Source organism: Sus scrofa, chromosome 14 (assembly GCF_000003025.6).
Source record: "Sus scrofa isolate TJ Tabasco breed Duroc chromosome 14, Sscrofa11.1, whole genome shotgun sequence".
Lineage (NCBI taxonomy): Eukaryota > Metazoa > Chordata > Mammalia > Artiodactyla > Suidae > Sus > Sus scrofa.
In genome coordinates, this window is record NC_010456.5 from 110,895,052 (window position 1) to 110,922,574 (window position 27,523).

The 27,523-nt window shown below is 39.7% G+C and overlaps 1 protein-coding gene across 5 annotated transcripts; it reads left to right on the forward strand.

Annotated features, from left to right (window-relative positions):
* Nucleotides 12-26,493, forward strand: CUTC (cutC copper transporter). Of its 5 annotated transcripts, none has more exons than XR_002338331.1 (9): nt 12-222; nt 4,132-4,203; nt 6,253-6,312; nt 12,025-12,234; nt 13,131-13,166; nt 16,420-16,553; nt 21,868-21,895; nt 24,815-25,033; nt 25,992-26,129. XR_002338331.1 is itself a non-coding variant. In XM_021072322.1 (9 exons), exons 1-9 carry the CDS (start codon nt 162-164, stop codon nt 26,104-26,106), a joined length of 822 nt encoding a protein of 273 aa, XP_020927981.1. In that variant the 5' UTR covers nt 12-161; the 3' UTR covers nt 26,107-26,493. The 5 variants fall into 5 exon arrangements, 4 of the variants coding, with proteins under 4 accessions (XP_020927981.1, XP_020927984.1, XP_020927983.1 ...); XM_021072322.1 differs by having other exon boundaries at nt 24,815-24,920; nt 25,992-26,493; XM_021072323.1 differs by having other exon boundaries at nt 153-222; nt 12,005-12,234; nt 24,815-24,920; nt 25,992-26,491.

The window sequence follows — 27,523 nt, forward strand, 5'->3', positions numbered from 1 at the left end:
GCCTGCGCTAGCGACAGGGCTCTCGCGGGGGCTGCTGGGGCGTGGGCGTCGGTGACGCGCAGGGGTGCGCGCAGCCGTAAGGACGCGCTTCTCCAGTCGCGCGCCGGGACCCAGACTTTCGAGTGGGAACGGTAGACGCGCGAGGGAGGAACCCGTGGAGCATGAAGAGGCAGGGGGCCTCCTCGGAGCGGAAACGGGCGCGGATACCCTCCGGGAAGGCCGGTGCGAAAGGGGGCGGGGAAAGGGCTGTCCCTGAGTTCGCTTTTGGGTGTGGGCCGGGCTGGCTGGGGGTCTGGCCCGTGGATTAATTGCGACTTCTCTGGCAATAGTTTCTCGTGCTCTTGGAAATGTGTGGAAACCGGGGCGCTGGCGGGGAGAGCGGCCTGGCTCTGGAACTAGATGTGTGGGTTCGAATCCCGGAGCTACCGCGTCTCGTCATGCGACCGTGTTCAATTTTGTTAACTTCTCTCCGCCTCGCGTTTCCCATTCACACGAGGATACCGTTGCCTCCGTTACCCCGTTGCTGTGATGGTTCGATATCGAGCGCCGAGCTCAGTGCCTTACCTGTGGGGACCGCTTAATAACCTGTAGCTGCTGCAGCGGAGGCGGGGATTGTCTCTAAAGCGACACCGCTACCAAGTGGTAGAGCTTGTCTGCCGCAAGTCCCAAGTTCTTCCTGCCGCGCCAGCGTGGGATGGCTTGGCAGGTGCTAGGAAATTTGCCAGGTCCCTGCCTGCCTCCTACATGAACTCTTGGTTCCTCCAAACCAGTTGTTGTCAAACTTTTGGGTCTCAGGACTCCTTTACCCTCCTAGAAAATTGAGACCTTGTATTTATTATCGGTAATGGCCATGTTAGAACTTTTTAAATCATTTTTTATGGCCACAACCACAGCATATGGAATTTCCCGGGCCGGGAAATAGACTGGGAACTGCAGATGTGAACTACTTGGGAGCTGAGGCAACCACTGCCCCAGGGCAGGTATTGAACCCACGCCTCCACAGCCACCCCAGCCCCCTGTGTTTAGATTCTTAACCATGGCAGAAACTACAGAAATTTTTAAATTTAATTTTTAATTGAAATATAGTAGATTTACAACGTTGTGGGCCATATTAGAAATTAAAACAGGAATTTTTTTAAATGTTAACTGAAAAAACATAATAAATCCATTACATATTAGCACAAATAAAATTTTTTTTATGAAAAAAATCACAGCTTTCCTAAACAAAGACTATTGAGTGAGAAAAGTGCCAATGTTTTGTGTTTTTGCAGATCTCTTTAATATCTGGCTTAATGGAATTCTCATACCTGCTCCTGCATTCAGGTTACCTCCAGAAACTCCACTCCACTTGTGAGAGAATGAAAGTGAAAAAGGCAAATAAAATCTTAGCATTATTATGTAAATAATTTCCACTGCACACTCTGAAAGTGTCTTGGTGGCCCCTAGTCCGTAGCTAACTGGTCTACCACACTTTGTGAACTGCTGCTCCAAACAAATGTCCTCTTCTTTGATCCCTACAAAGAGCTTCCTTTTGTAGGACAGCTACGTTAACTCTGCCTTTTTTCATAGTCTTTGGTGTGCATCCCCACCCTCTTGAAGCCAAAGTCTTCAGTGTGGGGCAAATGGTGCCTCTGCAGCTTTGTCCAGTGAGACTGATCTGATAGCTGGTGTGGGTGGCTATCAGGAAACCCATGGAACTAGTGCAGTGCTGTTGGTTAAGAACAGAGTATCACTCAACTGCACATTTTGAAACTGATAGTCTTTTAAATAAATTAAGCAGTTTCAGTTTCATGTTAGCAGGTAATAGATTTTTGTTTTTTGAATTAAAAATTGATTTAAAAAACATAAAAGCCCAACATTGGATAGAAAAAAGTCAAGCACTATAGAAAAGTAAAAGTAATTTCAGGAGTTCCTATTGTGGCTCAGTGTGTTAAGAACCTGACATAGTATGTTCCTGAAGATGCGGGTTCGATCCCTGGCCTCTCTTAAGTAGGTTAAGGGTCCGGTGTAACTACAAGCTGCAGGCAAGTTTGCAGATGAAGCTTGGATCCTGCATTGCCGTGGCAGCGGTGTAGACTGGCAGCTGCAGCTCCTATTTGATCCCTAGCCCTGGAACTTCCATATGCCACAGGTGCAGCCTTAAAAAGAAAAAAAAAGTAATTTTAAATCCTACCACCTGATAGTCAACATTGTTAGTTGTAGAGAACATTCTTTTAGGTATTATTGTGTGAAGTATGATTTCAGTATTCCTAATTTTTTTTTAAGTATATGCTTAGCTTATAGAAAAAAATCAGAACTCTGTTTTCATCGCACTCTTGAGTGTAAATACATGAAGTTATATTTATGAATTTATAATTATTCAACCTTTAGTAAATCTTTTTTTTTTTTTTTTTTGGTTTTTAGGGCTGCACCTGCAGCATATGGAAGTTCCCAGGCTAAGGGTTGAATCAGAGCTACAGCTGCTGGCCTACACAGCTACAGCAATGCCAGATCCCTGACCCACTGAGTGCGGCCAGGGGTTGAACCCACATCCTCATGGATACTAGTTGGATTCATTACCGCTGAGCCACAATGGGCACTTCCAACCTTTGGTAAATCTTTATGGGACCATTGTGTGCTATGGTAGACAGTGTGCTTACTGGGAGTAATAATAAAGATTTCTCACATAAAGGCCTTACTTAGGAACTTTAGGTCAAGTAAGAATGATCAGACATCCATCTACATAAATAATAATAAGAGAAAATAAGACACAGTTAGTGTTTTAAAGAGGAACATAAAGTTTATTTTAGAGTTATATGAGCTCAGAAAAGGGAGATACAATTTCCTGCTTTGGGAGAGAGGAAATACGGGAATGTGATTTGACATGAACCTTGGAAGATTTTAGCATTTGAAGATAGAGCTGGAAGGACTGTGGATTGAGGAGATGGCATAAACAGGAACAGGGATGGAGACTGGGGGAACTGGGGGCATATAGAGGAAGAAATGTATAGTTAAATAATGATAACCAATACTTTTTCTACACTTAGTGGGTACAATCCACTTTACATGAACTATCTCATTTTATTCTCACTACTGTGAGATAGGTAGGTTTTATAGAAAACTTAGGCTAGGAGTTCCCATCGTAGCTCAGTGGTTAATGAATCTGACTAGTACCCATGAGGAGGTGGGTTCGATCCCTGGCCTTTCTCAGTGGGTGAAGGATCCGGCGTTGTCGTGAGTTGTGGTGTAGGTCGCAGATGTGGCTCAGATCCCAAGTTGCGGTGGCTTTGGTGTAGGCTGGCAACTACAGCTCCGATTGGACCCCCTAGCCTGGGAACCTCCATATGCCGCAGGTGTGGCCCTAAAAAGCAAAAAAGAAAAAAGAAAACTTAGGCTAAGTAACTTCTCTAGGATTGCACAAATAAGTCATCTAGAATCAAACAAATAAGTTGTGGGGTGAGGATTTGAAATCCACCCCTGCTCTTAAAGATATATGTGCCTTATAAATAAACATATTCAGGCATTGAGAAGTATTGAAAGGATCTTGACCTGGAATGTGATGATGAGGTCTGTGTTTTAGGAAGATTACCTTGGCATTCAGTGTATGTATTTTTTAGTATAATTTCATATACATATGTCTGTGTTTTTTACTTCACAGTCCTGAAAAATCAATTTAATGTTTTGTGGTTTTTTTGCTTTTTTTTTAGGGCCAAACCCACGGCATATGGAGGTTCCCAGGCTATGGGTTGAATTGGAGCTGTAGCCACCTGTCTACATCACAGCCATAGCAACTCAGGATCCGAGCTGCATCTGCAACCTATACCACAGCTCACAGCATTGCCGGATCCGAGCTGCATCTGTATCCTACACCACAGCTCATGGCAATGCTGGATTCTTCACCCACTGAGCAAGGCCAGGGATTGAACCCTCAACCTCATGGTTCCTAGTCAGATTCATTTCTGCTGCGCCACAATGGAACTCCAACTTAACAATTAATATGGTATTTTATTGCATATATAAGCCCTAGTGTGCTTATCTACTTCCCTATCTTGAACATTTGGATTTTGGCAGCAAAATATAAAATATTTGTGGTGGCTTAGTTTGGGTGGATAGTTACCATCGTGAAATTGCATTATTCTCTCTGTATTTTAGGGGCAGCAAATGGATTTCTCATGGAAGTGTGTGTTGATTCAGTGGAGTCAGCTGTAAATGCAGAAAGAGGAGGTAAGAGAAATTAGAGAATGAATACAGTTGGCAGTCTTTTTTAAGAGTTTGGAAATGAATCCTTGTGAACTGACCTTGGGAGCCTCTGTGATCTCTTAGGATCTCAGTAATCCTTTTGACAACAACCAACCAACTAGAAAACATAGTGGAAAACTATGCTCTTCTAGTTTACTCCTTCAGTAGGTTACATTTTAAGTCAAGTGTCCATAATAGTGCTCACTAACCAACTTTTTTTTTTTTTTTTTTTTTTGTCTTTTTTAGTGCGGAACCTATGGCATATGGAGGTTCCCAGGCTAGGGGTCGAATCAGAGCTGGAGCCGCCAGTCTACGCCAGAGCCACAGCAACTCGGGATCCAAGCCATGTCTGCGACCTATACCACAGCTCACAGCAATGTAGGATCTGAGCTTCGTCTGCAACCTACATCACAGCTCATGGCAATGCTGGATCCTTAACCCACTGAATGAGGCCAGGGATCGAACCCGCAACCTCCTGGCTCCTAGTCAGATTCGGTTCCGCTGCGCCACAACAGGATCTCCTTTGTCGTCGTTGTTGTTGTTTCGTTTGCCTTTTTTTTTTAATGGCCACACCTGAGGCATGCAGAAGTTCCCAGGCCAGGGATTTAATCCAAGCTCAGTTAGGGCAACACTGAATCCTTTAACCCACCTCACCAATCTGGAGATCCATCCCAAGCCACTGCAGTAGGGTTCTTAACCCACTGTGCCATGCAGGAATTCCAAATGCTTGCTTCTTTTTCCTTGTTTACTGATTTTGGGGATAATGGGTTTGTTCTCTATATCCTCCAGTGTATTATTGTTTTATTATTATGAACCATTCAGATATATTTGATGTGTTTTAATCCAGTGTAGTTATTCTTGTTGATGCTCAAAACATCTTATTGATGCTCATTAGCTAGTAGAAGCCTCTTCAAGCTGCCTCTTGAGGCCTTTTGATGTGACCCTATAGTCAGTCTGATGGTTCTTTTTTTTTTTTTTTTTTTTGGTCTTTTTGCTATTTCTTGGGCCGCTTCCGCGGCACATGGAGGTTTCCAGGCTAGGGGTTGAATCGGAGCTGTAGCCACCGGCCTACGCCAGAGCCACAGCAACGTGGGATCCGAGCTGCGTCTGCAACCTATACCACAGCACAGCTCACAGCAATGCCGGATTGTTAACCCACTGAGCAAGGGCAGGGACCAAACCCGCAACCTCATGGTTCCTAGTCGGATTCGTTAACCACTGTGCCACGATGGGAACTCCTGATAGTTCTTTTGCTTTCAGCATTTTCTCAATCTTAAAATTATCTTTATTTAAGCTACTTAAAAATAACTTGGGCTTCTTTTAAAGCTAAGAATAATAAAGACGTTCTTGGAAAAGATTGCTGTATTTTTTTTTTTAAATCAATAGAGTCAGCATTCCACAGTGGCGAGTCCAGAAACTTCTTTATTCTAAATCTCTAACTGGTGCATAGAGAGGCAACCTTATAATACAAAATTTCAAGAGATCTAGCTTAACTTGAATTAATTTTTATATTTATTTATTTATTTATTTTTGCTTTTTAGGGCCACACTTGTGACATATGGAGGTTCCCAGGCTAGGGGTCCAATTGGAGCTAAGGCTGCCAGCCTACACCACAGCCACAGGAACGTGGGACCTGAGCCTTCAGTCTATACCACAGCTCACGACAACGCCAGATCCTTAACCCACTGAGCAAGGCCAGGTTTCTGAAGCCGAAACCTCTTAGTTCCTAGTTGGATTCATTTCTGCTGCCCCACGATGGGAACTCCTTGAATTAATTTTTAAATTTGGCTACCAGTAGCACAATATAGGTTGCAGAATATAGTTGTGTTTAAAAATAGAGTTTTACTCTGGTTTTATAATTTGATTTCTCTCAGTTTCTAAGGCTCTTTGTTCTATATTAAGGAAAAAACGTTCAGGTTGCTGTTTAATAAGAGTTTATTTTGAACAATAACTTTTGAGCCATGCTTTTCAAAATTGTTCTTAATTTTTTAATTTAAAAAATTTATTCTGCTGAGCAATACTTTTTTATTACAGGTGCCGGTCGCATTGAATTATGTTCTGGCTTATTGGAAGGAGGAACCACACCCAGCATGGGTAAATATCCATTTTTTGCTTTTGTTTATTTGTTTGTTTGTTTTTATCACATCTGTAGTTGTATAATGATCGTCACAATCCAATTTTACAGGATTTCCATCCCACAACCCAGGCACATCCCCCCAACCCCCTAAATTGTCTCCTCCAGAGACCATGAGTTTTGCAATGTCTGTGAGTCAGCATCTGTTTTGTAAAGTTCAGTCTGTCCTTTTTTCAGATTCTACATATCAGTGAAAGCATTTGATGTTGGTGTCTCATTGTATGGATGACTTCACGTAGCATGATAATTTCTAGGTCCGTCCATGTTGCTAAAAATGCTGGTATTTCGTTCATTTTAATGGCTGAGTAATATTCCATTGTGAACAACAACAACAACAAAAAAAGACAAAAGACAAAAAAAAAAAAAACGGGAGTTCCCGTCGTAGCGCAGTGGTTAACGAATCCGACTAGGAACCATGAGGTTGCGGGTTCGGTCCCTGCCCTTGCTCAGTGGGTTAACGATCCGGCGTTGCCATGAGCTGTGGTGTAGGTTGCAGACGCGGCTCGGATCCCACGTTGCTGTGGCTCTGGCGTGGGCCAGTGGCTACAGCTCCGATTCAACCCCTAGCCTGGGAACCTCCATATGCCGCGGGAGCGGCCCAAGAAATAGCAACGACGACAACAACAACAACAACAACAAAAAAAGACAAAAGACAAAAAAAAAAAAAATATTCCATTGTGTATATGTACCCCATCTTCTTTTTTTTTTTGTCTTTTTGCCATTTCTTGGGCCACTCCTGTGGCATATGGAGGTTCCCGGGCTAGGGGTCGAATTGGAGCTGTAGCTGCCAGCCTACACCAGAGCCACAGCAACACAGGATCCGAGCCGCGTCCGCAACCTACACCACAGCTCACGGCAACGCCAGAACCTTGACCCACTGAGCAAGGGCAGGGATCGAACCCGCAACCTCATGGTTCCTAGTCGGATTCGTTAACCATTGCGCCACGACGGGAACTCCAATTTTTTTTTTTTTTTTTTTTTTAACCCCATCTTATTGATCCATTCCTCTGTTGATGGACATTTAGGTTGTTTCCATGTCTTGGCTATTGAAAAGAGTACTGCAGTGAACGTCGGAGTACATGTGTCTCTTTTTTGCGAGTCATGGTTTTCTCTGGGTAGATGCCCAGGAGTGGGGTTGCTGGATCAAATGGTAGTTCTGTTTTTAGTTTTTTGAGGAATCTCCATACTGTTGTCCACAGTGGTTGCAGCAATTTACAATCCCACCAACAGTGTAATAGGGTTCCTTTTTCTCCACATCCTTGCCAGCTCTTATTGTTTGTAGACTTTTTGATGATGGCCATTCTGGCTGGGATAAGGTAGTACCTCATAGTGGTTTTGATTTGCATTTCTCTAATAATGAGTGACGTTGAACATCTTTTCATGTGTTTCTTGGCCATCTGCATGTCTTCTTTGGAGAACTGTCTGTTTAGATCTTCTGCCCATTTTCTTTTTTTTTTTTTTTTTTTTTTTTTTTTGTCTATTTTGTCTTTGTTGTTGTTGTTGTTGTTGTTATTGTTGCTATTTCTTGGGCCGCTCCCGCGGCATATGGAGGTTCCCAGGCTAGGGGTTGAATCAGAGCTGTAGCCACCGGCCTACGCCAGAGCCACAGCAACGCGGGATCCGAGCCGCGTCTGCAACCTACACCACAGCTCACGGCAACGCCGGATCGTTAACCCACTGAGCAAGGGCAAGGATCGAACCCGCAACCTCATGGTTCCTAGTCGGATTCGTTAACCACTGTGCCACGACGGGAACTCCTGCCCATTTTCTGATAGGGTTGTTTGTTTTTTTGGTATGGAGCTGCAGAAGGTGTTTATAAATTTTGGAGATGAATCCCTTGTCAGTTGATTCATTTGCAAAGATTTTCTCCCATTCTGTGGGTTGTCTTTTTGTTTTGTTTAGGATTTCTTTTGCTGTGCAGGAACTTTTAAGTTTGATTAGGTCCCGTTTGTTTATTTTTGTTTTTATTGTCATTACTCTTAAGAGGTGGATCTGAGGAGATGTTGCTGTCGTTTATGTCAGAGACTGTTTGGAGTATCCATTTTTTGGATTTACCAAAGGAGTTTATAGAGTTTGGAGACATAATTTGTTTCATTGGGATCCTTTACTAAAGTTACTAACATGTTAACTATGCCATGGATTTGATATTAGTTAGAAATGTTTATGGTTGCAAATAAACTTGACTATCTGAGATGTGATCAAATAGATCTTTTTTTCTTATATATCAAAAAATTGAGAATAAGTTACTGTTAGTGTTGGTTCATAAGCTCTGCAGTAATGTCAAGGACATTAGTCTTTGTGTAGTCATTATACATTTTGCTTTTACCTATGTTAAAAATTTGATACTGGAGTTCCCGTCGTGGCGCAGTGGTTAACGAATCCGACTAGGAACCATGAGGTTGCGGGTTCGGTCCCTGCCCTTGCTCAGTGGGTTAACGATCCGGCGTTGCCGTGAGCTGTGGTGTAGGTTGCAGACGCGGCTCGGATCCCGAGTTGCTGTGGCTCTGGCGTAGGCCGGTGGCTACAGCTCTGATTCAACCCCTAGCCTGGGAACCTCCATATGCTGTGGGAGCGGCCCAAGAAATAGCAACAACAACAACGACAAAAGACAAAAAAAAAAGACAAAAAAAAGACAAAAAGACAAAAAAAAAAATTTGATACTGCTTTGTTGTTATTTTTCTTAAAGAGTCAATTATCTTGTAAAGAAATTTAAATAATAAGACAATTATATTTACCCACATGTAGTTACCATTTCTGGTGCTCTTCCTTTATATAGATTTATATTTTTGCCTGGTTTCCTTTTTCTTCTGCCTAAAGTCATTTTTTTAACATTTTTTTGTAGTGCAAGTGTGCCGGTGATGTAGTGCAAGTGTGTGTCAGCTTTTGTATATCTTTCCCCATTTTTTTGGAAGATATTTTTGCTGGGTATAGAATTCTAGGTTGGCAGTTTTATTCTTTCAGGACTTTAAAGATGCTTCTCCATTGTTATCTTCTTGATTATATTGTTTCTCACAGGAATCCTACTGTCGTCTAAACCTTTGTTCTTTTCTGTGTAATTTGTCTCTATTCTCTTGTTGTTTTTAAGAATTTGTTCCTTTATTTTTGGTTTTGAACAATTTGATTATGAAATACCTGAATGTAGTTTTCTTCATGTTTCTTGGACATGTTTGTGTGTACTTTCCATCACATTTGGAAAATGTTCAGCATTCACTGTCCTCCACTGGCTCAGAGACTTCTGTTAACTTATATTAGGCTGCTTGAAGTTATTCCTCAACTTACTGATGAACTACCCTTTTTTTTTTTTCTTTTCTTTTTTTTCTTTTTTGGTTGTACCCACAGTGTATGGAGGATCCAGCTGCAGCCATGCTGGATCCTTCACTCACTGTGCCACAACCAGAACTCCATACTACTTTTTAAAAAAATCTTTTTCTCTGTTTCACTTTCAGTATCCCCTATTTCTTTATTTTCAAGTTTACTAATCTTTTCTCTGTAATGTCTAATTTCTGCTAATCCTGCCCAGTGTATTTTTTCATCCCACACATTGTAGTTTTCATCCCTAGATATGAGTTTGTTGTTATATTGCTCACGTTGCTTTTTAACTTTTTTGAACAAATAAAGTTATACTAGCTATTTTAATGACTTGGCTTTTAAATCTAACATCTGTGTCAGTTCTAGGTTGGTTTTGTTTGATTTATTGTCTCATGATGCATCTTATTTTCTTGGCTGTTAATTTTCATTCTATGCAAAACTTTATGAATTTTACTTTATTGGGTAGTACTGAGGCAAGATGCTCTGTGTACTCTACCCAGTGCCCCATGACATCTTGAAATTTTCCTGTCTGGCAGGTGGGAACATGCCTTATTCTTGGCCTGGTATAAATGATAGGCACTCTTACTTCTAATTTTTTTCAGTGAATCTTTCCATGGCCTTGTGTAGTTTGCTTGCATGCAAATGCCAGTCAGTTCTCAGATGCATATTATTGGGGGCTGGGGCCGAGGAGCAGGAGGAATCTCTGCAGATCTCTAGGGTTCTCCTCTCTGCCCTGCTATTCTCTCCTGTGAGCTGAGCCATTTGGTCTCCTTGGACTCTCAGCTTTGTCTCCTCAACTCAGAGAATTCTCAGGGTTCCCCCTCCCTATTCTGTGGCCTAGAAAACTCTCAAGATAGTAATCTGGGGCATTCAGAGAGCCCACCTCATTTGTTTCCTGTCTTTCAGGCATCATTATCCTTTCTTGCAGCCCATTGTTTCATATATTTTGTCTGTTTTTTTGGTTTTATAGGTGGAAGGATTAATCCAGTTTCTGTTACTCTGTCTTGGTCAAAAGCAGAAGTTCCTATATGAATTCTTGACTTCTATACTTTACTCTAAGGTGGATGATAGCATTATTTACTATAAGAGGTTTATATGTGCAATATCTACAGTGGCCTTTTGGACTCTTCTCACTAAAATAAAGAAGGGCATTCCTTGGCCTTTCTGTGAAATACCTAGAACATATCTGTAATTTGAGTGCAATCTGTTTTTTGCAGCAGTAGTCATGCATAATTCATTGCTTGGTGTTGGGCATATTGCTGTTCCATGCAGAATCGGGGTTCTTGTAGCAAGGAAAAAGTAGTAAATTCATGTAGGGTAAATACTAATGGTGCCAGCCACAGATCTTATACCATTGAGGGTTTCTGAACTAGCCACAAGTTGTGTCAAATTGGGGTACTTTTATTCATATATCTACTCATAAAATCATGAGTAAGTACAGCTTTTTTCTTTTACCATATCTCTTACCACAAAAGGCTTTGCTAAATATGTTTGTCGGAGGTCCTATTGCCACTCAGTGGCAACGAACCCGACTAGTATCCATGAGGATGTGGGTTGGATACTTGGCCTCATTCAGTGGCTAAGGCTCTGGTGTTGCCATGAGCTGTGGTGTAGGTCATAGATGTGGCTTGGGTCCTGTGTGGCTGTGGCTGCAGCATGGGCTGGCAGCTGCAGCTCTGATTTGACTCCTGGCCTGGGAACTTGCATATGCTGCGGATGCAGTCTTAAAAAGCAAACAAAAACAAAAACAAAAACTTTGTCCATTAAGAAGTCATAAACTTTAGAACTATGTAAACATCTCTATGGTAGGTAATCATCAGGAAGAAGGAGAAACTAGGTCTCAGGGAATACACTGGCAGAACATAAAGCCCGATAGTTATTACCTTTTCAGATGTCACATTCCAGTAAAAGAATTTTTGTTGAGTTAGCTGACAAGTACTTTTAAAATGCAGTAACTTCCTTCTATTTCTAAATTGTTCTTTTTTTTTTCTTTTTGTTTGTATCTGACGCATGTGGAAGTTCCCTGCCTGGGGATCAAACAGCCCATGCCACAGCTTCAACCTAAGCCACAGCAGTGACAGTACTAGATCCTTAACTCACTGAGCTACCAGGGAATTCTTAAATTGTGCTTTTTTTAATGCTTGATTTTCTTATTACTTAACTTCTAGTATATGTATACCTTTCTTCTCAGTGTCTCCTTTCCCTTTAGATCTACTTTCTATAGTTTACTCCATCAATTCTTCATTTCTTGTAGAAATGATACACCAAAGCAAATGTAAAAGACCAGTAAAATAATGTTATTGAATTCCTTGAGCATTTAGCTCATATTTGAATTTTTATTAGTCTGCTCCCTATTATTGCAGGTGTCCTTCAAGTAGTGAAACAGTATGTCCAGATCCCAGTTTTTGTGATGATTCGGCCCCGTGGAGGTGATTTTTTATATTCAGATCGTGAAGTTGAGGTGATGAAGGCTGACATTCGTCTTGCTAAGCTTTATGGTGCTGATGGTTTGGTATTTGGGGCATTGACTGAAGATGGACACATTGACAAAGAACTGTGCATGTCCCTTGTGGGTAAGAATTTGTATCTGAAACCAAAAAACTTCTAATGATGATTGCATTGAATGCTCCCAGTACAGAAAAACACAAAACCGACTTTTTATTCATACCTGCAGGCACTTATACTAACCTATTTTATTTTAGTTTAATTTTTTCTTTTTAAGACTATACCTGCAGCACATGGAAGTTCCCAGGCTAGGGGTCAGATCGGCACTGCAGCTTCTGGCCTGCATCACAGCCATGCCAAATCCAAGCTGTAGCTTACAGAAACGCCAGATCCTTAGCTGACTGAGTGAGGCTGGGGATCGAACCCACATCCTCATGGATACTAGTTGGGTTCTTAACCTGCTGAGCCACAATGGGAATTTCTATACTAACCTATTTTAAACAGTAGTTATTTAGGTGTTTGGAGTAGAGAGCATGTGTGCCATAGCCTTCCTGTCTCTCCTCAGTTGCTATAGATCGGGTTCTGCTACTGTTCCTATAGGGGTTAAGGGAAGTTTACCTTGATTCCTTTAATCATAGCACCAAAAACTTCAATAGCTGTTTAGTTGGTAAGGATGGGGAGATGTAGAGAGGACAGAAGCAAACTACCTATATTACTAGGCCAAAGTATTTCTTGAAGATTCTCAGGTGTAAGTAATAGATGTAATGCTGACCTTATAGTTATCAGATCATACAGTTTTTATTTGGTGCCTCTAAGGAGTGGATGACTATTTCTTTTTAATATGAAAAGCAGAGATTAATAACTTGAATTTGTAAAGCTACCGTTTTTTAATTATTTTAGTTCATTGCCTTCACTTAGGGGAAGAAAGTTTAAAAAAAGTCCTAATTCTAACATGGTGAGTTCTATAAATAGTAATCAGTGATGATCTCTTCGTTCACGTTGTTATATGATTTTCTTTTTACAGCCATTTGCCGTCCTCTGCCAGTCACTTTCCACCGAGGTGAGTGAAGTTTTAGAAGTTCATTGAAATTCTGTTAAATGGTGCCAGTTTTCTCATTTCACCAAATGCTACAACCTTTTTGTGGACACAATTCTCTAGTGTTAAAGTATTACCAGTTTTTTGTTTTGTTTTATTTTTGGCCACACTTCTGGCATGTGAAAGTTCCTGTGTTTTTGGCCACACTTCTGGTACGTGAAAGTTCCTTTGCCAGGGGTCAAACTCACATCACAGTTGTGACCTGTGGCACAGCTGCCACAGCCCTGATCCTTAATCTGCTTTGCCACAAGGGAACCTCCACCAGTTGTTTTTTTTTAATAGTAATCATGGAACTAACAGTTATAAATTTAGAGATACACAATTTCTGGAAAATACAAAGCCTTAGTTATGAAAAGTTGTTAAAAGTAGAAGGTGGTGATATTGGGATATAACAGAGGGAGAGAATAAGCATTGCCTACAGGTGCATGTCCTTGTTACTGCATTCGTAGGAAGAATCCTGAGATTGATTTTTATTAGATTGCCTCAGGTCATGTGCAGTCCCAAAAAGAATAAATCACCATGGCCAGTGAAATGAAATGTGCTGCTTGGTTTAAGCCAGACAAGACCATTCCAGAACTAGGAGTGAGGTCAGCTTTCCCAGATGAATATAAAATTCATGGAGGAGTTCTCATTGTGGCTTAGCGGGTTACATACCTGATTAGTATCCACAAGGATGCGGGTTCAATACCTGGCCTCGCTCAATGGGTTAAGGATCTGGTGTTGCTGCAGATGCAGCTCAGATCTGGCATTGCCGTGGCTCTGGCGTAAGCTGGCAGCTGCAGCTGCAATTCGACCCCTAACCTGGGTTCTTTCATATGCCACAGGTGCGGCCCTAAAAAAAAAATAGAAAACAAAAACCAATAAAACAAAAAACAACAAAACAAAGATTCATGGGCAGAGACGAGATGGATATCTGGTGGAGAATAGGATACTGTTAGGAAGGAGGAAAAAAGAAATAGATGCTGGACAGTCAGTGAACAAATGTTCCCTATATTTGTATAAAATTATTTTACATTGTTGATAGCTTATCTGCATCAGAATATCTGCAAAGTATCTGATAATTTTACATAAAAACACTTTCTGGGATGTCCTCTCATGGCTCAGCAGTTAATGAACCCAGCTAGTATCCATAAGGACCCAGGTTTGATCCCTGGCCTCAGGCAGTGGGTTAAGGATCTGACGTTGCCATGAGCTGGGGTGTAGATCACAGATGTGGCTCGGATCCTGAGTTGCTGTAGCTGTGGCATAGGCGGGCAGCTCCAGCTCTGATTGTACCCCTGGCCTGGAAACCTCCGTGTACCATAGGTGCAGCCCTAAAAATGCACACAAAAAAAGCAACTTTGTATTTCTAAATCAGACAGTTGTAGTTTCCACATACTTCTACCTAGCGTTGGTAAAGTAGAGGAAAAAGTGTGAATTTTGCCTTCAGAGACACTGTTATTACACATGTAAAGAAGTATAATTTTTTTGACTTGATAAGCATAAGAAATTATTGAATGTTTTTCTGTCCTTTTGAGTAAACATCCAAAGATTAGAATGAGAGTGGACACCGGCATTTGCATCCATTTATAGAAATTAGATATAAAACATTCGTTATCCTTATTTCTCTTTTAAATTAATGATACCACCAGAAACCGTTTTCTTGACTTACTGTTTAGCAAAGCTTCTCATATACTAGCAATACTAAAAGATGTTAGATCACTTAAAAATTAGAACTTTGAGGTCAGCCAAAAAAAAGTTTTAGGAGTTCCCGTTGTGGCGAAGCAGAAACAAATCCAGCTAGGAACCATGAGGTTTCAGGTTTGATCCCTGACCTCACTCAGTGGGTTAAGGATTCAACATTGCCGTGAACTGTGGAGTAGGTTGCAGACTCAGCTTGGATCCTGTGTTGCTGTAGCTGTGGTGTAGGCCAGCTGGTACAGCTCGGATTTGACCCTTAGCCTGGGAACTTCCACATGCCGCAGGAGCAGCCCTAAAAAAAACAAACAAAAAAAAAGTTTTCATATATGAAAAAACTTAAATTAGTGTACATTTATCTGAAAAAATATAGTTTAAAATTTGATACTGTAAATAATTCAAAATAAACCCATCTTATAGAATGTATTTTTCTTTTTCTATTTTTTTTATATTTTCCATCATGGTCTATCCTAGGAGATAGGATACAGTTCTCAGTGCTTATTTTTCTGATCTAAAACCAAGAAAATAATTTCAATTTTCTGCTTTTTTCCCTTAATAAATTTAACAAAAATATTTTCATGATTTTAAATTGTTATATTGTATTTAATGAAGTACTATGAAGTGTAATCCCTGGTGAGAAGGTACTGCCACAGAAAAAGGAAAATCCTCTGAGGTAGATTTAGCTTTTTACAGACAATGAAGGGTAAGAGGAGGGTCTACCGCTAATCCATCATAGATTAGCACTTGCGTAGCATATGGCGTGCTAAGAGTTTTGTTTGAGGTTCCTAGTGCCACTTTCCTCAGTGAGGGGGAGAAAAATCTCTTAGAAAGTGGGATGGAGTTGATACTTCATATAGTCTGTCATAAACAACTCTCCTATATGAGTCTTGAGTACATGAGGGTAAAGTGATTAGTATAAAACATTAGTTAACAATGAGAATGTGAACCAAGGCCTTTTCTAGAAATGGTGAGTGTAATGTTTTCATTCTGTTGAAGCAGTTTGTCTGAAGCCTTAGAGCAGACTTTCCCAAATTTGAATCACTTGCCTAACACATTTACAGTTTTACCATATCTGAGTGTTACCTGTGCAAATATATTTAATAATTTTCTTAAAATCTTGAGTACATTTATTTTGAGGAGAAACTTTATAACTAATGAAAAATGGAAACTTTTCACTTTGAATCTGCATTTAAATAAATGTATCTATCCAAATGAGTACCATCTAAAATCATCGTGCACGCTGGTGGTATGCACACTGTGGTGTGCTGGTAAACCGGTTCTCAGAAAAAAAAAAAAAAAAAAAAAAATGGCCTGATTTGTAGCATTTGTTGATTTCTGTAGTTTAAATACTCCACCTTGACTGAGTTCAAGCTGCCAATGGAGTAACAGCCATGCTTACAAATTTCCTGAATGTTTAACCGTTGACTCTTGCAAGTCAGGATGAACGAGGTCCAGCATACACTGTGTGTATATTACATTTTGAAAAAGCACTGTATTAGAAATATCTCTTCAGAATTCAAGTCACTTTTATTTGTTCCAGCCTTTGACATGGTTCATGATCCAATGGCAGCTCTAGAGACCCTCCTAACTTTGGGATTTGAACGAGTATTGACCAGTGGATGTGACAGTTCGGCACTAGAAGGGCTACCCCTAATAAAGCGACTTATAGAACAGGTACTCACAATTTCTTGCCTTTCTTCCTAAGACTCTATTGTGGCTATTCCTGATTTTCTGTGGCTCAGCTAGGTTGCAAAACTTCAGATTACTGACTTTGTAGTAACATATTACTGCCATATAATGTCGGCAGTAACATTTATATAATTTTTTATTTCTTTCATATGGGCATTTCTTTTGGCCACACCCATAGCATAAAAGTTCCCTGGTGAGGGATCAAACCCGCACCACAGCAATGACCTGAGCTGCTGCAGTGACAATGCTGAATCCTTAACCTGCTGCACCACAAAGGAATTCCAGGAGCATTTTTAGTAACTGAGGCTCTTAAGGCCAAATTATAGATAATTCCTAAAAAGCTGATCTAATTCAGATAACCACAGCAAATTTTACCCTTTTATTGTCATTAGCATTGCATAAATTAAGCTATATCTTACTGTCAGCCTATGTATACTCTCATATAAAATTTGAGAAAATTATCTTTTTGGGTGAATTCTAAAGCTAAAACTGTATTCTTCTCTCATCTCTCCCCATCTGTCAAGGTAGGAGAAAACATATTTTTCTCTTTCATGATTTTCCCCTTGTGTATATGAGTTAGCATCATTTGTTGAACAGTCAGAAGATAGCTTTGTAATTGTAGTATGTCTGTGTTTTTCTGACACCAGTCCAGAGGTATTCTAAGTGAGTATGGGCTTTGAGATGAGAATGTTCTGAATTTGATATAGATTTGACACTTGTTATATAAGGTTGACTAGATCACTAGACTTTAAGCCTCTGTTTCCTCATATGTGAAATTGAGATTAGTTTAATCCTTTATGGGGTTGCTCAGTGTTGATAGAGATTGGTATAAGAGATGGGGCTCTTGGGAAGAGCCTTTGCAGAGTGCTTGATTTACAGTAGATTTTAGTACATGTTAGTGTCTGTAGTTATTATTACTGTTATTACTAATAATATTATTTAGTCTTTTTGTGTAGACATCTGCTTATGTTTACTTTCTATAGCCATGAAAATAATTTTCAAAAATTTCACATGAGGATCTGATGAACTTTTCTAGGCTGGAGCTTACCGGTTTTATCAATATTGGTGTATAATAGGTGCAGAGCATTTGCACTATGGTGGTGACCAAGGAGCATGTGTGGTGTGTGTGTGTGTGGTCAGTGCCTTTACAAACTAGTGCACAATAGGCACTTTTAATAGAGGAGGCAATTTTTTTTCTTTTCAAGGTCACTCTTGCAGCATATGTAAATTCCCAGGCTAGAGGTTGAATCAGAGCTACAGCTGCTGGCCTATGCCACAGCCACAGCAACGCCAGATACGACCTGGGACCTCCACCACAGTTTTCGGCAACACTGAATCTTTAACCCACTGAGCAAGGCCAGGGATTGAACTGCATCCTCAAGATACCATGTCGAGTTCTTAATTCCCTGAGCCACAACAGAAACTTCAGAGCAGGCAGTTTTAATAGAGTGTTATGAAAGTACTGTGGGAGCACATTGGAGAAAAATTTACCCCAGATTTGAGAGATCAGGATTGGCAGTAGTTAGCTTCCCAGAAGAAAAGATCTCCATGCTTCAATGTCTTACTGATTTGAAGGGCGATTAGGAGTCATCACTGTAAAAGGGAGTGCGGAGAGGGAGAATGGAGGGATGTTCTGTGTAAATGAAGTAGTATATGCAAAGGCCTAGGAGCAAAAGTGAGCAAAACTTACTCAGGCATTGAAGAATGACTATAATGTTGCATTGTGAAGAGAATAATACTGTCCAGAGCCTTGAAAACTATTTAAGACTTTGTATTTTATCCTTGGTGCACAGGGGAATCTGAAGGGTTTTAAAACAGAAGAATTGATGAATCATGTTTCCATTTTTAAATGGTTACTCAGTATGGAGTAGAGAATAATTGTCATAGTCATGTGTTACATTTTAGAATATCTGGGAGAGAGAGGGAGAGAGAGAGATTTGTAGTTTAATTGGTTGGCAGGAAGAGCTGGGTTAAGTATTCTTATACACTTTATTATTATTATTGTTATTTTGCTTTTCGGGCCACACCTGTGGCATATGGAGGTCCCCAGGCTACGGGTCTAATCGGAGCTACAGCTGCTGCCCTATGCCAGAGCCACAGCAACTCGGGATCCGAGCCACGTCTGCCACCTACACCACAGCTCATGGCAACGAAAGAGCCTTAACCCACCGAGCAAGGGCAAGGATCAAATCCACAACCTCATGGTTCCTAGTCGGATTCGCTTCCACTGCACCACAACGGGAATTCCTAACTTTACTTTTTTTAAGTAAAAATAATATGTATTTAAGGTGTACAACACGGTGTTTTGGTATATGTATACAGAATGAATTGATTACAGTCAAGCTCATATAAATCTGCTCATATAGTTAACTTGTGTGTGTATGTGCAATGTGTGTAATGAAAGCACCTGAAAGTCTACTCTTAGCAAATTGTTAGTATTGAGTGTAGTATTGACTATAGTCATCATGCTATACATTAGATCTCTAGACTTATTCATCCTATGTAACAACTTTGTACCCTTTAACCACTGTCTCCCCATTTCCTTCACCTCCTTACCCCTGGTAACCACCACTCTATTTTCTACTTCTTTGTATTTTACATTTTTCGATTCTACATACAAATGAAATCACACTCAGAGTTCCTGTCATGGCTTGGTGGAAACGAATCTGACTAGTATCCATGAGGTTGCGGGTTTGGTCCCTGGCCTCGCTCAGTGGGTTAAGGATCTGGCATTGCTGTGAGCTGTGATGTAGGTTGCAGATGCGGCTCAGATCTGGCATTGCTGTGGTGTAGGCTAGCAGCTATAGCTCCCATTCGACCCCTAGCCTGGGAACCGCCATATGCCACAGGTGCTGCCCTAAAAAGACAAAAAATAAATGAGATCATACTATATTTTTTTGAAGCAATTACATAGCCGTATACTAGTTAAAGCTTAGGATTGGGGATTAGAAATGTCTATGTTTAAATCCTGGTTTTGTCACTTATTAATAATAACCCTGGACAATTTACCTAAACTTCAGTTTCCTCACCTCTACAAAGCTAGCATAATAGCGCCTACATCCTAGAATAGTTGTGGATTACTTCAGCACAAGGTCTGACACTTAGTAAGTGCTCAATGTTGGTAAATCACTTTGATAGCCTTCGGTAAGCATATAGTTCTAAATAATTTTTTATGGAAGGCAAAAAAAAAGTGATAGAATTCATCTCTTTTAACATTTGTCCATGTTTCGCAAAGCTTTCAGTTGGAAGAAACAGTTAAATAAGACTTTTTGTTCCTAAAATCATTTCAGCTTTCTAGATAGTAAATATTTAGTTTTGTGGGTATTTTGCTTTAGTTCTTTTGAGGATACTAAACAGTCTTGTTTCACTTATTTCTCTTAACAGTTATTAAATTTTATGAAATAGACCCCTTACCCTTTTACTCTCTGTTTCATTTCATTGCTTTATTTTTTTTCTTTGTATGTACTTATTGCTTCCTGAAATTTTATAAATATACCTGTCTGTTGTCTGTTTTCCTTGAACATGTAATCTCCATGAGAGAAGGAACTTTCTCTTGCTCATCATGTCAGGGAGGGAAAACTTTTTCTTTACCCTCTTAGGTTCAGTATTTGAGGTCCTGTGAATTAAACTAACTAAAGACAGATTAGAAGAAAAGGATTGTGATCATCCGTGTGGGTGTGGGGGTGTGTGTGTGTGTGTGTGTGTGTGTGTGTGTGTGTGTGTGTGTGTGTGTGTGTGTGTGTGTTTGGGAGTTCACTAAGAGATGTGACTCAGAGATGCTTAGAATTGGGGTCTTATGTGCCATCTTAATGGGTAAAGAGGAGTGGGGGGAAGAGGGCATTTAGAGACAACAGTGGAAGGAGAAGGGGCATTTATGAGAAAACAAATGACTTGGGAAAAATTATTGGATCCTTAGAAGAATAGGTGGGAGATAGGATTTTATGATGTCTCTTTGGGTGTGGTGCTGTTGAGTTGATCCCAGGGAAGAGACTTATGACTGTTAATTTGTTTTCACTTCTTTTGGGAGGCTCTGATTTTAGTCAGGGAAGGAATTTCAGGAACCCAAGTGCCTTTAGCTCAAAATTGTGTGCCACAGTGATATATTTTGGTCCCCTTCAATCACATTATCCCCATACCTGCAACAGTGTCTGGTACATGGTAGGCACTTAATAAATATTTGTTGGATGGATGGAGGAATAATTAAAGTGACTTCTGATAAACACTTTCATGATACATCAATTTGATCAGGGTTTTATTCTGTAAATTAACGAACTTGACGGTTGGTTTTTTGTTTTTGTTTTTGTTTTTTTTTGTTTTGTTTTGTTTTTTTGCTTTTTAGGGCTGCACTCTTGGCACATGGAGGTTCCCAGGCTAGGGGTCGAATCAGAGCTACAGCTGCCGGCCTATACCACAGCCACAGCAACACCAGATCTGAGCCGAGTCTGCAACCTGCACCACAGTTCATGGCAACGCCAGATCCTTAACCCACTGAGCAAGGCCAGGGATTGAACCTGCAACCTCATGGTTCCTAGTTGGATTCGTTTTGGCTGTGCCACGACGGGAATTCCTGACATGTTATTTTTAATCTTATCATTGTTACGTGCTTACTACTAGTGGTTCCACTGAGTATACATTTGTAAAGGGGTGGTTTCCTTTTGACTTTCAGTGATACTGAGTGTACCACCAAAATTCATTTAGTAAATGGGATAAAAATTAGTATAAAAGTAGGGAAATCTCAATACCTATCCTTCTGGAATTATCAGAAATTAAATCAATTCATATAGTTCAGTTCTTTTACTTGATATCCAGTAAAAGGACCTGTGATTTTAATTTGTATAATAAGCTAGATAATTTAATTGAAGATACATAATTTGAATAGATTTTTTTCAGTAATTTACAAGTATGCTATACATAATAGCATAATCTTTTTAAATTCAGCTACTTCCATTCCATTGCATACCAAGAACTTGGAATTAGTATTAGGGATATTTTTCAGTAATGGCTTTTCTTAAGGTGGTGTGATTAGTCAGTATTTATATTTTATTCTCCTTTTCTTTGTGTTTATAACAGTGTAAGTCTTAAAAGCAATATAATAAAACATTTCTGGATAGAAAGAATTATTATGCTAACCATTTTATTTACCCAGGATCACAAAGAAAGAAAAGATCTGTTGAAAATTAGATACTAGTAGTTATTTAATGATTTTAATACAATTTTATTTCTGTTTTCACTGCCTTATTATTCCATTTAAGAGAAGGACATTAAAATTTACTTGTTTATTTTTTTTTTCTTTTTTCAGGCAAAAGGCAGGATTGTGGTAATGCCAGGTATTTATTTATCTATCCATTTACCAGTGTAACACTGAACTGTAGTGAGGAAGAGCAAAGGAGGCAGGACAGTATGGGGGAAAGTATTATTACATGGTGCTTGGAAAGAATATATAATTTGATTAAAATGTTGAATTTTGTTGATTAAGGTTGGGAGATTCGTGCTGCAATTTAAAACTGTATCTGAGGAACCTTCTAGTAGGAATTAGCTCAAAGAAGAGCAGTTTTCTCCTTGTTTGCTTCCCCATAGTATAAAATTTTGTGACGGTTGTAGATACTCATTTCTGGTGAGGCACACAAAGTTTGGTGCTGCTGCACTGGGATAGGGTCAAATGTCCTAGTTGTTGACAAGGTGTAAGCAAACATTTAGCTAATATCCCTGGATAATATAATATTCAGTTTCTGAAAATCTCTGATCACCAAATTCTTCCTTGTAGCCAGACTATTGGATTACATGTTCCTAATGACAACTGTAAGATCAATTAAGTACATAATGGCGTATTAGATATCAACAATTTTTAAAGAATTAGATAATGTGCCCTAGATCCAGAGTGAGATGAATATAAAGACAATCTTAATTTTTTCTTGTTAAATCCCTCAAACATATAAAAAAAGTGGAAAATGGCATAATGAATACTCATGTATTCGAATCCTTAACATTTTGTCACATTTGTCTCCTCTTTTTTTATCCTGTGGTATTTTAAAATTAAAGGCTTTGTGACAATTTATCTTTGTACACCTCTAAAAAATTAAGGGCATTTTACTATAACCACAATAATATTATCACATCTATTAAAATAAACACTAATTCCCTAATACCTCTTTAATACTCAGCCAATGCTCTCCTTTCTCTAATTGTACTCAGAATGTTTTTTATAGGAGTTCCCGTTGTGGCACAGTGGAAACAAATCTGACTAGGAACCATGAGGTTGCGGGTTCGATCCCTGGCCTCGCTCAGTGGGTTAAAGATCTGGCATTGCCATGAGCTGTGGTGTATGTCGCAGACTGCTCGGATCCTGAGTTGCTGCGGCTGTGGTGTAGGTGTAGCTCTGATTCGACCCCTAGCCTGGGAACTTCCATATGCAGCGGGAGCAGCCCTAAAAAGCAAAAAAAAAAAAGAAAGAATTTTTTTAATAACTGATAATGTTCAAACTAGGATCCAATCAAGGAACAAATTTTGCACTTGGTTGAAGCTGTTGAGCTGGTTGTTCTTTCAAGTCCCAGCTATAAAGGTGTATTAGTCTGTGTTTGGAAAATGTATTAGTTATGTTCTGATAACATGTGTTTCAGTGGCCAGGCGTTTTCTTATTTTTAGAGGGAAATAATGTATGTCTTTTAATTCTTCAAACAAGTTTGTGAAGTAGACAGTATTACCCTCTTTGGTGAAAAAAATGAGGCTTAGCATATTTAAGTAATTTATCTAAGATAACTATCAAGGGCTACAGTGATAAAGCTGGGATTCCAATCTAAATCTTATTTCTCAGTCTGTGTTCTTTCTGCATCTTAGGGCTCAGTGATATTACTGTACCACTAAGAAAAAAGAAAGTTACTGAGTCAAAGGGTGTTTAAGTCAAGTTACTTCAACAACTTGAATAGCTTAAAATATGAAGTACTTATTTAACAGTCATTTAAAAAATATTGAATATGGAGTTCCTGTTGTGGCTCAGCAGCAACAAACCCGACTAGTATACATGAGGATGTGGGTTCGATCCCTGGCCTCGCTAGTGGGTTAAGTATCCAATGTTGTGGTGAGCTGTGGTGTAGGTCGCAGACAAGGCTAGGAGCCAGCATTGCCGTGGCTGTGGCGTAAGCCAGCAGCTGCAGCTCTGATTCAACCCCTAGCTTGTGAGCTTCAATATGCTGTACATGTGGCCCTAAAGAGCAAAATAGGAGTTCCTGTCATGGCTCAGTGGTTAACGAATCTGACTAGGAACCATGAGGTTGCGGGTTCGATCCCTGGCCTCACTCATTGGGTTACGGATCTGGTGTTGCCCTGAGCTGTGGTGTAGGTCGCAGACGCAGCTCACATCCCGTGTTGCTGTGGCTCTGGCGTAGGCTGACAGCTACAGCTCTGATTCGACCCCTAGCCTGGGAACCTCCATATGCCATGGGAGTGGCCCAAGAAATAGCAAAAAGACAAAAAATAAAATAAAATAAAAAAATAAAATAAAAAATAAAATAAAATAAAAACATTGAATATATCCTGCATATTAGGAGAGAAGGATATAAAGACGAATAAATGATTTGTATTTATAATCTGATAATATTTCAGAATACTCTTTATATACAGACATTTAAGAGCTTGTTCATCAAAACAAATGAATCATAAACTACTGGATTGTGCATTTTTAATAAAGTAGAATCAGTTTTCTGTAAAAATGAAACAAAAAATTGATATTAAATAAATTATATAACACCGTGCATTAATCCCATTTCTAATGAAGTCTGTGTGTTCATCAAATCCTGGGCCAGAGAAAGAACCTTAGTGGTTCTCTCATTGAGATAGATTTCTGAGGTTTTGCTTTTGTGACTTCTTCCTTAAGTCTATCTTAGCTTGAGTTTCAATTTGATTTTCCTTTGAGGGGAAGCAGGGTTAGAGCACTCAATGATTTTTCCTTGCTCTAGGGTAATCTTTTTAGATTTAAATCGGTGATGTACAGCATTGTTATATAAACCAGTAGACATGTAAGGTTCTGTCATATGTAGGTTCTTTGACCTTATCTTTTGATCTCCACAGTCTGTAGTCTTGTCTTTCATCATTTTTTTCTAAATTCATTCTTGCTTAGAAAAAGAGAATAATTCTTGAATCAATGAGAAATTTCAGTATGGAGATTCCAGGTAGAGGTGGTAATCATATTATTCATTCAGTTTTATATGAAAATCTGTTCTACTTAATGTATTACTTATTCTTTCCAACAGGGGGTGGCATAACAGACAGAAATCTACAAAGGATCCTCGAGGGTTCAGGTGCTACTGAATTCCACTGTTCTGCTCGGTCGGCTAGAGATTCAGGAATGAAGTTTCGGTAAAAATGAACTCTTTGATTCATACCAAAAGGAATGAGATTAATCTTTACTTCCCCAAATAGGAAAACCATAGTGATGGCATGCTTAATGAATGGAATGTTGTGATTAGTATGTAAGTATCACAGTCATTTTTGAAGTTTTTAAACTGCGGAGTGGCTCTTATCCTGCCCTAAATAAGCTAGCTCTTCTGAACATAGGCTAACTTTTATAACCTTAAGGCATTGCTGAACTTAGACCAGTTAATAAACTCTTAATTTAGAAGCTAAAGCTTAAAAATGAGTCAGATTTGTATGTGTGCCCATTCTCCTGTGGTTTCCTTTAGCAAAGGTAAAAACTATGGTAAAAGGATGGAAGAACCATAATCATTTTTGTTTTCCTACCTTTAATATTTAATACTTAATTCTCTCCTCACCCTTACTCTCTATTTTCAGTAATTTTGAAATTATATCACTATTAAGGAATTTAAACTATTAGATGTTTTTTATTATACTTGAGAGGACTCCTATAATTTGGCAGGTAATTGTTGATTATTTCTCTTTATATGTTGAAGAAAATGAAATGTAAAAGAAGCAAGAGCCAGAGTTCCCGTCGTGGCTTAGTGGTTAACGAACCCAACTAGTATCCACAAGGACGTGGGTTCGATCCCTGGCCTCGCTTAGTGGGTTAAGGATCCATCCAGCATTGCCGTGAGCTGTGGTGTAGGTCCAGATGCAGCTTGGATCCCCAGTTGTTCTGGCTATGGTATAGGCCAGCAGCTGTCGCTCCAGTTGGACCCCTAGCCTAGGAAACTCCATATGCCTCGGGTGTGGCCCTAAAAAGACAAAAAAAAAAAAAATAGCAAGAGCCTTAGAATTTATAATTTCAGATATAAAATCAAGTATACTGCCTGGTAGATTTGGTAACTAGATGTTTCCAGTAATTAATAAAAATAATTATGAAATATGGTAGTCCAGCATCCTTGACCTAACCTTGTTCTTGAGCCATGAAGTAGCCTATAAAATGAAGTGCCCATAGGAAGGCTCATTTGACAACTTATATAATTATCTGTTCCTCTCTTATTTCTATTGCAGAAATTCCTCGGTTGCTATGGGAGCCTCTCTTTCTAGCTCAGAATATTCTCTAAAGGTAGCAGATGTGACCAAAGTAAGGACTTTGAATGCTATTGCAAAGAATATTCTGGTTTAGCCAGACCTCTGAGAGACACGGACATCACAGGACAAAGGTAGAAGAGTAGTCTACAATTCTCTGTGACCCAGCTTTAACCTTCTCTGGACAGGACAGTCACAGTCTTTAAGTTTCATACTACCATGGAGAATGTTTCCAAGAAGGAAAAGAACTTGAAACAGAGCACAGTCACTTCCTTTGCTTAATTTTGCCAGTCATCTTTGTCATCGTGATTAAAATCTGGTCTACACTTCTTGCACAGACAGAGGCATAGTCTGTTTTCAGTGGAATTAATTAATGAACTGGAAAAATTCAACTGCAAGGTATGAATTCAGATGTGACTTCATGGTCAACTCAATAGCAGTATTTTGCCTTTTTATTTAAAATAAAAATTGCCATTCTATTATGGTAGAGTCTCTTATTCATACCTAAATACAATCTATAGTCAAGCATTAAAAGGAAGATTTTTTTTTTTTCTTTTAACTTCTCTTTCTATTAAGTACACCTTGGATGTGTTGCCTTGGGCAAGATGCTGAAGATATAAATGGTACAGCATAAAAAGTCCCAGACATGGGAAGTAGGATGTTCCTAGACTTTAAAAGGCAGAAGTTGGATTCCCGTCGTGGCGCAGTGGTTAACGAATCCGACTAGGAACCATGAGGTTGCGGGTTCCATCCCTGGCATTGCTCAGTGAGTTAAGGATCTGGCATTGCCATGAGCTGTGGTGTAGGTCGCAGACACGACTCGGATCTCGAGTTGTTGTGGCTGTGTTGTAGGCCAGCAGCTACAACTCCGATTGGACCCCTAGCCTGGGAACCTCCATATGCCGCAGGAGCGGCCCTAGTAAAGGCAAAAAAAAAAAAAAAAAAAAAAAAAAAGACACACAAAAAAGGCAGAAGTGATCTCTCCCATTCGCCAGGTCACTTCTACCTCTGTCCCCAGATAGAGAAAAGGCTTAACCATAAGTTTCATCTGACAATTTACAAAGTCCAATAGTGAGATTTGGGGAAAGTTGGGGTGGTTATCAAAATAACTCTTTCAGCTGAGGCCACAGATAGGGAGAATGGATTCTAGTGACGCAAGATAATTTCCCTCTGTACAGCAGAAATTGACAGAACATTGTGAATCAACTCTACTTTTAAAAATTTTTTTAAAAAAATGCTTTTCCTATGAGCAGGCCTCAAATGGTAAAGTTCATCACTAGTTTTTTGTTTGTTTGTTTGTTTTTATTTTTATCGACTTTTTGGGGCCACACCCGTGGCATATGGAGGTTCCCAGCTAGGGGTCTAATTGGAGCTGTAGCCACTGGCCTACACCACAGCCACAGCAACACAGGATCTGAATCTCGTCTGCCACCTACACCACAACTCATGGCAATGCCAGATCCTTAACCCACTGAGCTAGGCCAGGAACTGAACCCATGTCCTCATGGATGCTA

Bases quoted from the DNA above. Each gene is read 5' to 3' on its own strand.
- CUTC (XM_021072322.1), top strand. From the start codon at position 162: ATGAAGAGGCAGGGGGCCTCCTCGGAGCGGAAACGGGCGCGGATACCC. The intron at 4,204-6,252 runs GTAAGAGAAATT...TTTTTATTACAG, and splicing joins TGTAAATGCAGAAAGAGGAG to GTGCCGGTCGCATTGAATTA. The intron at 13,167-16,419 runs GTGAGTGAAGTT...TATTTGTTCCAG, and splicing joins GCCAGTCACTTTCCACCGAG to CCTTTGACATGGTTCATGAT.